Source organism: Bombyx mori, chromosome 10, assembly GCF_030269925.1.
Source record: "Bombyx mori chromosome 10, ASM3026992v2".
Classification (NCBI taxonomy): domain Eukaryota; kingdom Metazoa; phylum Arthropoda; class Insecta; order Lepidoptera; family Bombycidae; genus Bombyx; species Bombyx mori.
The window spans coordinates 3,964,775-3,979,494 of record NC_085116.1 but is presented as its reverse complement, the minus strand read 5'-3'; the positions used below and the strand labels follow the sequence as shown (position 1 = coordinate 3,979,494).

Below are 14,720 nucleotides of genomic sequence, written 5' to 3'. Positions count from 1 at the left end.
TAATGACTGTTTAGACATTTTTCAAGCAAATATATACGTAGGTAAACTAAATGGTCTTTTATTTTGACCTTAGCTTAGAAAATAAATGTTCACTTCATTATTTCTTTTTTCTATTTATTTAATGATATTATTCTTGCACGGTTTAACTATTGGAGTCAGTTCGTAAGAATGAACATTTAAAACAAAACAAACAAAGTTTACAACAAAAGAAAGTGTAACTAAAATCATTTCCTAATCTTAATTAGTTGCAATCTTTGACTCCATTGGGTTATTATTTGTGTTGGAAGAGCTCAACCACGTAAATACTGCCACAGAGCTTGAGACATGATTTCTGTTTCTCAGCTTTTACATTACAACGGCTTCCATACACTTCAAACTTCAAACCTATCTGGCAGAGTCCGTGCTCACCCACCTGTCTTGGTGAAACTAGAAAAGCCTCTAAGGTTCCTAAAAAAAAAGCAAAACGCATTGCTGGTTCACGGCTGAAAAAGGCGGTTTTTTTTGTCAGGAGGAAATCGCTGGACTTCCGCCCTCCACGGGAGAATGGAGGGCGGGGCATGTCGGAGTTGAACTGACTAAAACCTGTCGCTCAACAAACAACGTCCAAAACTTGCATGAGACAGAACTCATGAAAAGGCAAAGAGGGGAAAGTGAAGCGTTTAGTGCGGAGTACATCTCTCCCGGGACGCCAGACCGGCGGTCGTCAGCGCCACGATCACCAGCCCTCTCGGTCGGCAGGCTATCCCGAATCCGCCTAGATGGCGCCGGTTAGAATGGGTTATCCTATGGAATACCCCGCTGGGTCAGAACCAGCGTGAGTCCAGGATAGCCGGCCCTCCATCACCCGGATGCTTGTGCGTAAAATGCGTGCAGAGCAGCTTGCACGTCGTCTTCTTAGGCCCCCTTCGCCGGTCCCCAGACAGGTCACCAGACCTGTGAAGGGGACCCGAAACACTTAGAGTTTGAATATGTAAATAATGGCAGGCAACACTTGTCACATGTGAAGTAACAGTTTAGGAATATTGGAATGTTTATTTAAATGTTTAAAACAGATGATTGTCTTCTCTTCAGTTATGAAAAAGTACTTCTCATCTACCGATCTACGAATACTGTAATTTTACTTCCGAAACACCGTATTTTTTTCAATCCAACTTGGCAGCACTGTCCTATAGTGTTTATCAAAAACCGATATATCAAGTTGGTTTGGTCAATTACCGATAAATCCATTTTCTCATAATTACTACAATTTACTCATTAAAAGCCTGCAACATAACCTGTTGGACGATTCTATTTGAGGGGACTGGGTTCTGAAGGTGATGGGCTATTTTAAAAACACTGACTTCATGGTTAATATATATTACAAACACTATGTTCACTATTACACATTTACAATATTTTATGTTTTTATAACCCTAGGATGTTTCACTGTCCGTGTCTAGAATAGAAGTACATTTCCATAACTGAAGAGAAGACAATCATCTGCTTTAAAAATTTAAATAAACATTCCAATATTCGAAAACTGTTTCTTCACATGTGACAAGCGCTGCCTGCCATTACTTATACAATCAAACTCCAACAGTAATATTAACTGAGATGCGTTTTTTTCTCCTTTATCCATTGTATTTATTTATTTAATCATATAATCGGACTTAAACAGCAAACTATAAGTTGAAGATGACTGAACATTTTTTATTGAAAAATTTAAAACATTTTTTAAGCGTGATTTAAACCGCGAACTAGTTCATGCAATTCGCAATTTTTTTTAATTTAGTCGATTAATCAACATAGAATAGGTACCTACTTCTAGTAGTTATCTAATGTCATCATTACTTTAAGACTGTAACTGTCAATGTCAGTCACAAGGTTAATGTTTTAAACTTTGCTGTTGTGAGGTTTATTGGTGGTTTATCTCTGATTGAATTCTTAAATCACAACCAAATAATTATAATGGAGACCAAAAACGATGAAAGCACGTCTTCGGAAAAAACTATATTTGATGCTATCGCTCAGGGAGACTTGACTGAATTTTCAAATATTTTGACTCAACACAAAGGCGACGTAAATTTCTTTGACGAAAATGGTATGACTGCTTTACAACACGCGGCCTATAAAGGGAACAAGGATATGGTGCAATTACTGCTCGATAGGGTAAGCAAATTATTATTTTGTCTAGTGACGTGGGTACACACAATCAAAACCATATTGACTTATGCGTATTTTATGCAACCACAGGGAGCGGACGTGAATTCTGGAAAGCACGAGTATAACTACACAGCGTTACACTTTGGTGCTCTGTCTGGTAGCTCCGAAGTATGCAAACTGCTACTCGATGCTGGGGCCAAACCTACAGCCACAAATTCGGTGGGGCGCACCTCTGCGCAGATGGCGGCATTTGTCGGAAATCATCACACAGTTGCAACTATCAACAACTACATACCTCGTAGTGAAATTGAATATTATTCTATCCCACAAGGACTCCAACAAGAACCTTATCTACCTCCAATCTTAGTAGATCCAGTTCATAAATTTGTACTAGGAGTAAATATTCATCCTGTAAGATTAGCTTTGAATTTGCAACATGCTCCTGCTTTGTTAGAAAATGCTGACAAAGCGAGCAAGACTTTAGAAATGCTGAGCAAACGCGAGATGACAAGAGGCAGTGAAACCAATGAAGTGATGGCTTTCAAGTACCATTATTTATCATATATCCTACGAGAAATACACAACATCAAAGATAAACAGAAACCATCAGAGAAGGAAGAAAAGAAGCATGATGTTGTTGAAATATTTGCTAAAAAACTCTTGAAGCCAGGTAAAGATGGTGTTTCCCTTGACCTCATGGATTCCTTCCTTAAAGACTGTGTGAGGGAATTCCCATTCAGGGAGTGCACAACATTCCATCAAATGGTCACAGCCTTGACAAGTAAAGATCCACCGACAGCCTTGTCAGTTATAAACTGTACCATTAATGGGCAGAGAGGGTTTTTGGATGCCATACCATACTGCAGTTCTTGTGGTGAAGAGAAGCCCGCAAAGAAATGTTCCAAGTGTAAATCAGTACAATATTGTGATAGGGAGTGTCAGAGATTGCACTGGTTTGTGCACAAAAAAGCCTGCAACAGAGAGTCCAGTGCTCCGGCACCAACTGTTAATTCCAAAATAAATATTGACGCCAATGAATTGAGTTCGGAGCTTCAAAATCTTATAGCTGGCTGAAATTGAGATAGTTCAATTCTAATTCCTGCATAAATATCTATTTAATGAATAAATGTTTAACAGTCTATGTGTTGTGTTCCAAAAACGCTTTAAATGTGTTTGGACATTGAGTTGTTTATGTTTTGTTACCATACCACATTTAACATTAGATCTTTGATGTTTTCATAATCTTTTCATTTCTATGTAGTGTAAATCAGTGTATTTATGTAATATTTTTATGTAAAGTTTTTTTCTGGAACATGTGAACATTTCATTATCTGCTGACAGTTCACTGTTGGAAATAGACCCTTCTCAACCCACACAACTAAGACCGATTTTCGGTGATTACCTAGTGAATGGTATTTTTTTAATTCAGAGATTACTTATGCCCCTGTTTGTAATATTATATTCGATTAATATTTTGAATTAAAATCAAACCGACAATCCTTTTTTTTGTAGTTTAAAATTTAGGGCGTAGTTTTTTTGTAGAGTAGAGTAGCACAATGAAGATTCAGCTACCTTATTAAATAATCCGAAATAACATTAACTACTTTGTTGTTGAAAAGCGTAAAGTAAATTAGGTGTTTATTTTTTTTAATTCTTCAAGGAGCAGTTATATTTCTTTGTATTGCTTGAAATAAAATAAAAGTTTTAACTAAAATTTCAATATTATTCCACATCTCCATACTATTTTGTATTAAAATATAATAAAACCAACTTTAGTTCAATAAATGAAAAAAAAAGTCCTTAAATGTTTATTACTGTACCAAAAATATATAAATTTTATTGCATTGACAATTTAATAAAAATACTAACAATTTGTGTTTGAAATGGAAATAAATTTGTAAAATTTCTTAATTAAATCAAACTGTCAACTACTAAGTACATTGGTTTAAAAATTAAAAATAAGTTTTGAGATAAAATTAATTCCTGTTTCGGGATTTTACCGAAATGATATTCGGAACTATGTACATTAACGGCAAATTTCACAAATATGCTATAGAGAACGAAAACTTAAGTATTTGAAACATCATAGAATGTAAAATTTAAATAATAATAAACACTGTATTAAAGCGCTTTTAATCAAGATCATTTTTATAGTGAACATACTTCCTATTTACATATATTTATAAGGCACTGCTATCACATAAATAGTATTTTTCTAAAACGAGGTAGTTTGTCTTATGTTTAGATAATTATATTAATTACAACAAATTGAGAATTTCTTAATAGTTTACAGTGACATTATTGCGACTTCCCGCCTAATTCTTATCTACTAGCGTAGGTATAAACAATATATTTTTGTTTATTAATTAAGCTGGTAAATCTACCAAAGCTGCCAAACAGCAGGTGGCCATACGAAATAGTACCCTTTAAAATGTGTTTCATACAAAATAAACTTTACAATGTATCTTATTTAATAATCAACCCTCTCCTAGTAGTGCGCTTATTGTGAAACTTTTCAGGCGACGACAAGGCGCTGGGTCTGCCACTTTTGGTGAAGGTACGTGTGGTGGAGGAGGAGGTGCTATAGGACCCCAAGTGAGGCCATTGCTCATAGCACTACCAGGCCACAAGCCTAACGGCATAGGTAAATGCATGGACCCTAAGTATGGCAACTCTGGGTGGTAGAACGCCGCAGGTGGAGGACTTATGTTTTCTGGCGGAGCAATGAGAGGTGTAGGCGATTCCACTAGGGGAGGTGATCGTGGCGAAGACGACCGTAGACTGCCTTCTTCTGAACACGAAGAAGCAGCATCGGAACAAGGTCGCTTAGGTTCACTCGCCTCACCGCCAGGTGGCTCTGAACTGTTTTCATTAGCACTCTCAATGCTCTTTCTTTTGCACTTGGATTGACCACAGGCTCTGAATCCTTTTGCAAATGGATTGTTATCTATCTTCAGTTTCGTTATTCGGTCATTCTGTGAACAATACAATTTTATCTTTAATCAAACATATAAGAATAATTATATCGTATTAAAAAATATATATATACGGATGTCCTAGAAAAACAGGGCTATATACGGAAACAGTGCAATAGTGTGTCGTGTGAGTGTGTGCCATGCAAGCTCACAATACGCCCTACAACTGAAGTGTAAACATAAAATATTAATTGTAACTATGTATGCCAGTATACTTATAAATTTACACACTTTAAATTTATTTCAAATTGTCCGGCCATTGCTTTGTATACCGAAAAATATGAAGTTATTCATCAAATTTTTTCAAGTTAATGATTAAGTAAATTTAGTACCTAAACTTAATTTAGTTACAAGGTCAATTAAACTTTAAGTAGGTACCTATAACGAAAATTTCTCTCTCTCTCTCTCTCTCCCCCTCTATGACGAAAATCGTCAAGGCAAAATCATATGAATGGATGTTTAGAATTGCCCCTATTCTTCCCTCTATTAATAAAACTCATAAAACCTAAAAAGAAACAATATATTTTTTTATTTCCCGTCAATTAAATGTCGCATTCGTGGCGACAAGGAAATTTTCTTATCTGTCACGAGTTCTGAGAATGCAATTTAAACATCCGTTTCCGCATACATCCTCCGTGTCGCTAATAGCTTGTAAGGGATAATTGCTGCACATGTGTCGTGGTACAAGTTGGCGACAGGCCAATTAGCATGGCATGCATAGCCGTCGCCGGCGCCGGTCGCCCGCCGTCGATCTCTCCTCCGTCCCGGCGCCAACGAACGGCATCAGACTACTTCTGAACCAAAGCCGTGACGTGAAACACGATACTACAAACTCGGCAGACGAAGATCACGACAATTTGCGTGTTATGAACGGTGCTATTAACGGTGATTTTTGTTATTAGGTTTCAGAAATGCATTCGAAAGATTTACGTTATCTAGCAAAATCCCTAAAGCAAATAATACCGACCCGATGGGTACGCAAAGTCACTTGTAAACGAGTGTTTGCGGGGAGTGATAAGCCGGCGCCGGCGGGTGCCATTTGCACACCGTATCGACAGATAACGGAAAGCCCACCGAGATAGCAGAGAGTGCTAAAAGCCTGGTATAAGTTCCGTAAAGTATAGTTTTAAGTTGGACGGCTAGCTACAGCACGAGGTTAGAAGCGACGAGCGCCGCCCCCTGTTCGCCTGTCGCCCGTGACGTCACGCCTCAAACTCGCCGTAGCTTTTACTTTTTGTCCGATAATTTCACATATTGGTGACTGTCGCCAGTTTTTTACAATGTATAATTAGGATAGGCAAAAATTCGGTTTATTTACGTTTGAAATTTGCCCAAATTATCAAGTCGAACCAGCCAAACTATGTGGAACTTAAGTAGGCAATCATTTTACTAATTGAAAGTTTGCAGAGATATTGCAAACTGCTATTTTGGGTAAATAATTGAGCTGGCGTGCCACCTAGTTACACTCTCAAATAATCGCGTCGGCGTTTACAAAAGATATTTTCTAAATCGTTGGTAATTGATAACAATAGTCGCAACGAGGAGCGGTCGCCACCTTGGGGATAATGCGCAATGATACGCCGCCGGACTTTGTCCAGACATTATTCCCGTTACCTCAACAATACACAGATAATCCTACAAAGCTTCCGATGTAATAGATGCGAGAAAACTTTCGCGCCTCGATGCAGTCAACATGAAGGACGCCGCTGCGGTAAAGGGGCCGACATCGCATCTTTTAATTACGGCGAGGTATAATCCATAATGGTAACTGTACGCTGCGCTGATTGTCAAAGAGCCGTTTAGATGTCGCAAAACAAACAGCAGGAGGGCGTCTTCAGAGACTTGGTTATGTGAATGTGTACATAGATGATCGAATTAACACTGTCATATGTTAACACGTTTTAAAGGTAAAGCAAATATAGTGTAGGTTACATGAATAAATTATAACACACATATTATAATTTGCGTAATTACTGGTTGTAGGTCCTCTTGTGAGTCCGCACGGGTAGGTACCCTGCCTATTTCTGTCGTGAAGCAGTAATGCGTTTTGGTTTAAAGGGCGGGGCAGTCGTTGTAACTATACTGAGACCTTAGAACTTATATCTCAAGGTGGGTGGCGCATTTACGTTGTAGATGTCTATGGGCTCCAGTAACCACTTAATACCAGGTGGGCTGTGAGCTCGTCCGCCTACCTAAGCAATAAAAATAATAATAAAAAAAAACACATGTTCAATGCGCCTAATGGAATTGAAAACTTCGAAATAAAAGTGTGTTCAATAGTTTAGTTCATGAAAAAGATTAAATGCATTAAGTGCCGTAGTTAGTAGCACCGCCATCGCCTAACTAATAATCAAACAACGTAACGGTTTGTTTGAAAAAAATCACCAAACTACTCTGTATTGTTTTGCTAAATAGCCCTCCACAATGACCACTCGACTCACCCGCCCGATTCTCTTAACATTTTTTTGTAACTACACTTTCGTAAAAGCATTGGCGCCTCGTTTGTCTGTTTGAAAAAAAAATCGGCTAACATCAGTGTGCGATGCGAATTACGCGTGTTCTTGGAAACGTACTACGATTTCAGAGAACTAACGTGATGTTATAAGATGATAATATGAAGACGGATTCCCTACATCTTTACTCTGTTACCGTAGTAATCTAAAAAATGCACAATATTATTTGAAATAAAAACTAATAACTACTAAGTTTTAGTAAATTCGCGATATTTACAAACGAACCAAAATCTTAGAGTCCCTGTATGTATAAAACTTTTGTTTGTTTGTTTTCATATTTTACTCTCAATAGAAAATGATAGTTTTAGAATAAAAGTTTTTAAAATAGATTTTGAGAGGCAGTATAAGTAGTATAAGTCATATGATAATGGAGACTTTTCCTGCTGGCAGAGCATATTTTGCGGTTGCGCCAGTAGGCATCGTCATTCTACCCAGTTGTAATAATAAGAATTGGGTTGGTGGTGGTATTCGTTGCGTAGAATAGCTCCCTTCCGTAGGATAGCTCACTCTAACCGGCGCCATCTAGGCGGGATTCGGATAGCCTACCAACCGAAAAGGCTGGTAGTCGTGGCGCCGACGACCGCCGGTCCGGCGTCCCAAGGAGTAGGGTGATGGGGGAGATGTGCTCCGCACTAAACGCTTCACTTTCCCCCCTTTGCCTTTTTATGAGTTCTGTCTCATGCGATGTTTGGACGTTGGTTGTTGAGCGACAGTAGGTTTTAGTCAGGTGGTGGTATTCGTGCTGTGATGTCTACAGGTTCCGATAATCACTCTGCCGTTACGTCATGTGTTTTAGTAAAAATAAATAGTGGTTAAATACAAACCTGATAAGCAGTGACGGCGATGAACTCAGTCTCAGGGAAGGAGAAGGCTGCATGAGGAGCACCCCACGCCAGCGCTGCTGCATCTCGTGCGCGCACAACCAGGACCCGAGGACAATACTTATGCATTGAAGTAAGTACCATCTGTAACAAGCAGGTACAGGTCATCATTGCACCGTGGACGAGATGAGAAAATAACAGATATAAGAAAGGATTTTGTTCAAAAATGTGTCCTTGTTTAATCAAAAATGTGACATATAACATAGATATTAAGAAGAGTACCGACACGGTTCACCAGAGTTTGTATTTTGAAAGAGCTGTCCGCATCCTTCCCGATTTTAGCGCCTCTTTTGCATGTAGGTTTAATGAAAAATCTATCTATAAAAATCTAAGTATAGGCCGATTGGTACAACTCCGATGTGCAACTTTACAAAGAATATGTTTTCGTCAATCGTTTTCATCGAGCAGATGCGCTCTAAATACCAAATTTATTCTGAAACATTAGTCTTTAAAGAAGATGGAAGTCCTAGTGACTTTGTTCAGTCCTTCAGACTTAAATGCATCAATCTCAGGAGATATAGGTAAGATGGTGGCACCGAATATTCTTTTAAGATGGAAGGATCGCAGCTCATCGAGGGAACTTGCTGCCTGAGAGATGAGCGAACTCAACGTAGGCTTAGCAGCTCAAGAGCAGCTGCTTCGCGTGTGCATCTACCACCGGACCGTAATCACGACCCACAGAGAAGCTAATTAAGGAATGTATATTGCCGCTATATTTTTAACAGCTGCTAGATGTGTAGAGAACATACCACCGAATAGCCTGTCAGATTACACTATAAGTGTACGATCAGGAACTCACTATATTTTAGCCCACTGAGTTTCTCGCCGGATCTTCTGTGGGTCGCGTTTCCGATCCGGTGGTAGATTCTGCGAAGCTCTGCTCTTGCTAGGGGCAGTGTTAGCAACTCTCCGGTTTGAGCCCCATGAACTCACCTACACACGTTAGGGTGAAGCTGAAATAGCCTATCAAGACATAAGTTTTAAAAAAAATCTCGAGCGGTGTCGCCGTTCTGCATTTTTCTGATACGCAACAATTATAAAGGCCCGAACGGTACGAAAAAACGGTATTGGGACTTAATCCTTAAACCAATAATAAAGTCAGTTGCTCATCACACTTAAAAAAAATGATGCCGGTATTTAAAACAAGAATTTATTAAAAAAAAAATCGAAGGCATGGAACAAGTTTTCACGAATATTGTGTCGTTTGCATAAATTTTTGTATTTTATTGTTAATCTGCACGTCTGAGATACGTAATAATTAAACTAACAACATAATTATTATATTTTGAAATATTTTTGGACTGATTAATAGAAAGAGTGGATGTTTCGAAAGTGTTCGATGGAAAAGCTCTCACTCGTCATAGACTTGAAGAATCAATTCTAAATATTTCACATATAATATGTATGTTTATTTCAGTATTCCGCTTTCACAAATGAAGGTCGTTTCCAAAAATATTAACTTGAAGGTTCGGCGTCAAGTGTCCCGACCGGAGGGCGGCTGGCGACTGGTGACTTTGTACAAGAGCTCTTATCTGTGATACTTGACGTGCGAATATACCGCTACCTGCGAAGGCGCCAAGAATCAACCTCTTGAAAATAAATCATTCAGTTGATGCCAAAACGATTGTTTTATTATGTTTTAACCGATAACAAAAAAGAGGTTCTCCAATCAAATGTATTTTCCCTAAAATCTTTTTTTGAGGCAACCGATTTTGATTTCTTTTTTTGTTATAGCATTTTCTTCGATTTCCGCGAGTCATAGCCATAATTAAAACTACATTTGAGTCGTCTATTATCAAAGGTGGCAATCTGTGCATTTGGACAAAAAAATTTTATTGATATGTCAATACAGATTGATTTGAATATAATCGTCTCCTTCAAAGAATACGGTTCAAAACCTGCATTAAATAAAGGTTAATAGTTAACCTGTTATTTATCTAAGATGTCGTTCCGAAGAGTTTTGTGACTGCCAATGGAATACAAAGTCAATAATTCGTTTTTCTGATTTACCAATCATTGTCCAAAAGTCAGATTGCCGGCTTTGATAATAGTCGACTCATTTACGGTTTAATCTCGTGTTTTCTATTTTCATTCTATTATTTGTGACGTTTCAAATAGTTTACCTTACGGACAACTAAGGTGTTTAAATGAAATAAAATTTGAATGAAAAAAAAATTAAAACAATATGTTGAGTTTTGATTGACTTGATATTAAAAATGAAAGAAGGGTGGCTTGTGTAGCACTTACTATGACCACGTCCAATAAAATAAATATAAAATAATAAAAAAAATGACTTTCTTTTTTTGTTGCTTTAGATGGGTGGACGAGCTCACAGCCCACCTGGTGTTAAGTGGCTACTGGAGCCCATAGATATCTACGACGTAAATGCGCCACCCACCTCGAGATATAAGTTCTAAGGCCTCAAGTATAGTTACAACAGCTGCCCCACCCTTCAAGCCGAAACGCATTTCTGCTTCATGGCAGAAATAGGCAGGGTGGTGGTACCTACCCGCGCCGACTCACAAGAGGTCCTACCACCAGTAACATTTAACATGGAAATAACTAGCATATACAAATAAAATTAAACATACCGCCTGTCAAAGGGGCTATAAAGCTTCAAGATAAATAATTTTTTTCTAAGTATAAATTAGTAAAGAATACAGTTTTATTACAATTCTTTTAATAATAGATCCACCATTTTTCTTAGGTGCCTACTATATATAATATACAGTAATCAGGATGCTTGTCAACATGTGACCGAACTGACCGAATAACCGTTTTCCTAGTGCCGAACTATGTGTTTTGATCAAAACTATTTAACGATTATAAATTCATCCTCTTTCTTCAGCCATTTATCCATTATCAAGTCTCGACAAATATTCGTTTTGCCAACGTCGTCAAAAAGCATGAATTACTTTTGTGTGTACTGCCAACCACGGGTGGGTAATTAATAAAAAAAACTTAAATCGTATCGATTTCAAATATTATGAATAACATACTGCAATCTAGCCAACCATTGTTTATGACTTTATTAGAAACAATTAATTAACAAATAAATCACGGTACTGACAGGTGGGAGTTTTGGAAATCTCCGAGCGATATTTATTATTAGTCGTGATTAATAGATGTAGACGTAGACGTAGCCGCGAAGAATCGAAAAGTAAACACTTATTAAAACTAACATAACCAACAGGACCATGAGGTATTTCGCATAGTTCTCTTGTCGACTCAACGTAAACATACGCCGAAGATATCGCCTGGAGATAAAACCGTCTAGACATTAGCTAATTGCAGTTTGAAGAGTTTTTATCGCGACCAGGTTGAGAGTGAATGCGCGTGACAAATCGACCGTTTTGCCTTGGCTGTGCGTCAGTTCGAAACAAAATAATATCAGTAAGACAAGTACAACATGTAGGTTCCTCACCCTTGTGACTCTTACACTATACTTTAATTTGTTGACTCCAAATATACTAAAGCTCTTATTTCTTTTCTAACCTTTCATAATATTTTAATACGAAGCTTGAAAGGCAAAAGTGACTAAGCGACAATGCGTGAACTTTACAGTAGACTAATTTAAAGTTGAAATTAATTTAAAATATAGGTACATGAGAAATACCTGAAAAACATTCTATTTTAACGTATCTAGCTGTAGGATCGAAATGATTTTAATAGACCTAGAAATATATTTTTTTTGCGCATCGAATATGGTTATTGCTTATCATTTATGTACAAATCAGTTATTGTCGCTTAGTCACGTTTGCCTTTCAAGCGTCGATTATATCTTTTTCTTCTTTACAATACTATATTTTACTATATGTATATATCGCTCTAGTTCCTCCTATACTGCCTATTTCTAAAGTCCCTGCTCCTATCCCTTCTACATTGGAATATCATGGCCACTTGACACTTCAAGATTAAGTCACTCATGTCGCCTCTGGTTGACTCGACTCTGGCTAAAATAAGCTTACGAATGAAGTTTGATCACCATATTGAAGAAAAGAAAAAAAAAACATATGTAGGTACTTCAATGATATAAGAGTTTTTTTTTCGCTTAGGTGGGTAGACGACGGCTCACCTGATGTTGAGTGGTTATCGGAGCCCATACACATCTACAGCTTAAATGCCTCTACCTACCTTGAGATATGATTTCTAAGGTCTCAGTTTTTTACAATACCACGGCTGCCCCACCCTTCAAACCGAAACTGCATTACTGCTTCACGGCATAAATAGAAAGGTGGTGGTACCTACCCGTGCGGACTCACAAGACGTCCTACCACCAGCAATTATGCAAATTATAATTTTGCGGGTTTGATTTTTATTACACGATGTTATTCCTTCACCGTGGAAGTCAATTGTGAACATTTGTTAAGTACGTATTTCATTAGAAAAATTGGTACTTGCCTGCGGGATCGGATACCGGTGCCTCGCAAGATACGAATGCACCGGACGTCATAAGCTTTAGGCCACGAAGACTTCCAAAGTAAAGTATTGAAATTAAGGAAAATAAGTAATCTTATTCTGTAATTTTGCCAAAGAAAAATGTACGTACGGCTTTTTAATCACAACATTCATTGATAAATTCTAAGTTGAAGCGCATTATAACTTTCTTTTTTATTACCCTAGATACGAGGTCACGGTTCATACGCAGCCTCATTCCCATCTATAGGCATGAGGTCGAAAAGTCACGACCATTCTATCCTTCAATTCAAAACACTTATATTTTTTTTATTGCTTAGACTGTTGGACGAGCTCATAGCCCACCTGGTGTTAAGTGGTTACTGGAGCCCATAGACATCTACAACGTAAATGCGCCACCCACCTTGAGAAATAAGTTTTAAAGTCTCAGTATAGTTAAAACGGCTGCCCCCACCCTTCAAACTGAAACACATTGCTGCTTCACGTCAGAAATAGGCGGGGCGGTGGTACCTACCCGCGCGGACTCACAAGAGGTCCTACCACCAGTAAACTTTTGGTAGCTCCATCTAAAATTGCATCATATATTTAATTTTTCTTGTTTTTGAATGTACAATTATCAAATTAGTGTTGGTTTAATTGGTTTTCTAGAACAAATTAAATTTTAGTTCAAGTATGCTTGTTAGCGGAAAAATATCAGAGCATCTTCTGTAATCAGTAAATCTTTATGGTCGTAGTAATTTCTCCGACTATTAATCTGTAGATAGTAGATCCATTCCCAGCTTTCTCGAGCTGCTTATTTATTGAGAAACGAATACCATAAAATAGCCAATATTTACACACATCCATAGCACTAATAGCCTTGTTGAGTTTCCACTTGTAGTTAAAAATAATGATGTGATAAATTGTTTCTAACTATATATCAACATTATCAATAACATTATTTAATGGGTTTTAGTTAATTAATAATGCTTAAATAATAGTATTTATTGGGTGATAAAGGTAAAGCTAATCAAGCAGGAAATTATCTATTAAGTAATGCAACCCGGTTTTGCTCCTCAGCTGGTATCGCTAAACGTATGAAAGATATAGATATTCCAAATCAGTCGATGTGCTCTGATGAAAAGGTAGCCGATGTATATACTGACAAATTTTCGCATTTATTACATTAGTAGATTTATACGAATAAAGTTTCTGTGTTCGTAAAACAAAAACAATTCTAGCACAACTTTCCAATGATTCGTCGTAGTGGTATCAACATCCTGACCTAGAATTCCTGAAAAAGGCCCTAATCGGCCATGTTGCAAGCCTTCGCAGGCGTGTTCCTGTTTGAAGGACAGCACAGCCAATGTACCAATGCCAACTGTAATTGACACTAAAATGTTGTCTCCCTAAATGGGCATCGAAAACAGTTATCGGCCCGAAGTAGTGAACTATGTGCTATGAACTATGAACTATCTATGGTAGTGAAGTCTCTTCATAAAATCACTATATCTTGTAAGCAGGCTTTTATTATTTAAGTATACATAGTTGATTAGCTTGAATCGAAGCTAAGAACTAAGTTATCTTGTAAGTTGCATCCGCCAAAGAAAGCTATCCGACCGTTCAGTGGTTGATGCGTATTAAATATTTAACATATCAAGACTCGTTTGACATTGACAGTTGGCATTGACAGACAAGTAGAAAGGATCGCACGGAAGCTCGTCGATCATCCATCCGGAGACGTGTTCAATCATGAGATATGGGTCGGTCGAGATTAAAATCGTTATGATATCTAACAGGCTGTATATATGTAG

At 37.7% G+C, this 14,720-nt stretch overlaps 2 protein-coding genes across 2 annotated transcripts in view; one reads left to right on the top strand and one right to left on the bottom strand.

The window, feature by feature from the left end:
- The first annotated feature begins 1,827 nt into the window (after positions 1–1,827).
- Positions 1,828–3,856, top strand: LOC101744038 (ankyrin repeat and MYND domain-containing protein 2). Its single transcript, XM_004930326.4, has 2 exons — positions 1,828–2,148; positions 2,233–3,856. Exons 1-2 carry the CDS (start codon positions 1,948–1,950, stop codon positions 3,214–3,216), a joined length of 1,185 nt encoding a protein of 394 aa, XP_004930383.1. The 5' UTR covers positions 1,828–1,947; the 3' UTR covers positions 3,217–3,856.
- Positions 3,857–3,918: 62 nt separating this feature from the next.
- Positions 3,919–14,720, bottom strand: part of LOC101737694 (T-box transcription factor TBX6) — a 58,158-nt gene continuing 47,356 nt past the window's right edge. Inside the window, exons 4-5 of the mRNA XM_004930448.5 lie at positions 8,455–8,595; positions 3,919–5,117 (exon numbers count right to left, since the gene is read on the bottom strand). Of these exons, the coding sequence (XP_004930505.2) occupies positions 4,620–5,117; positions 8,455–8,595 (639 nt within the window). The 3' untranslated portion in view covers positions 3,919–4,619. The remainder of the gene's footprint in view (positions 5,118–8,454; positions 8,596–14,720) is intronic.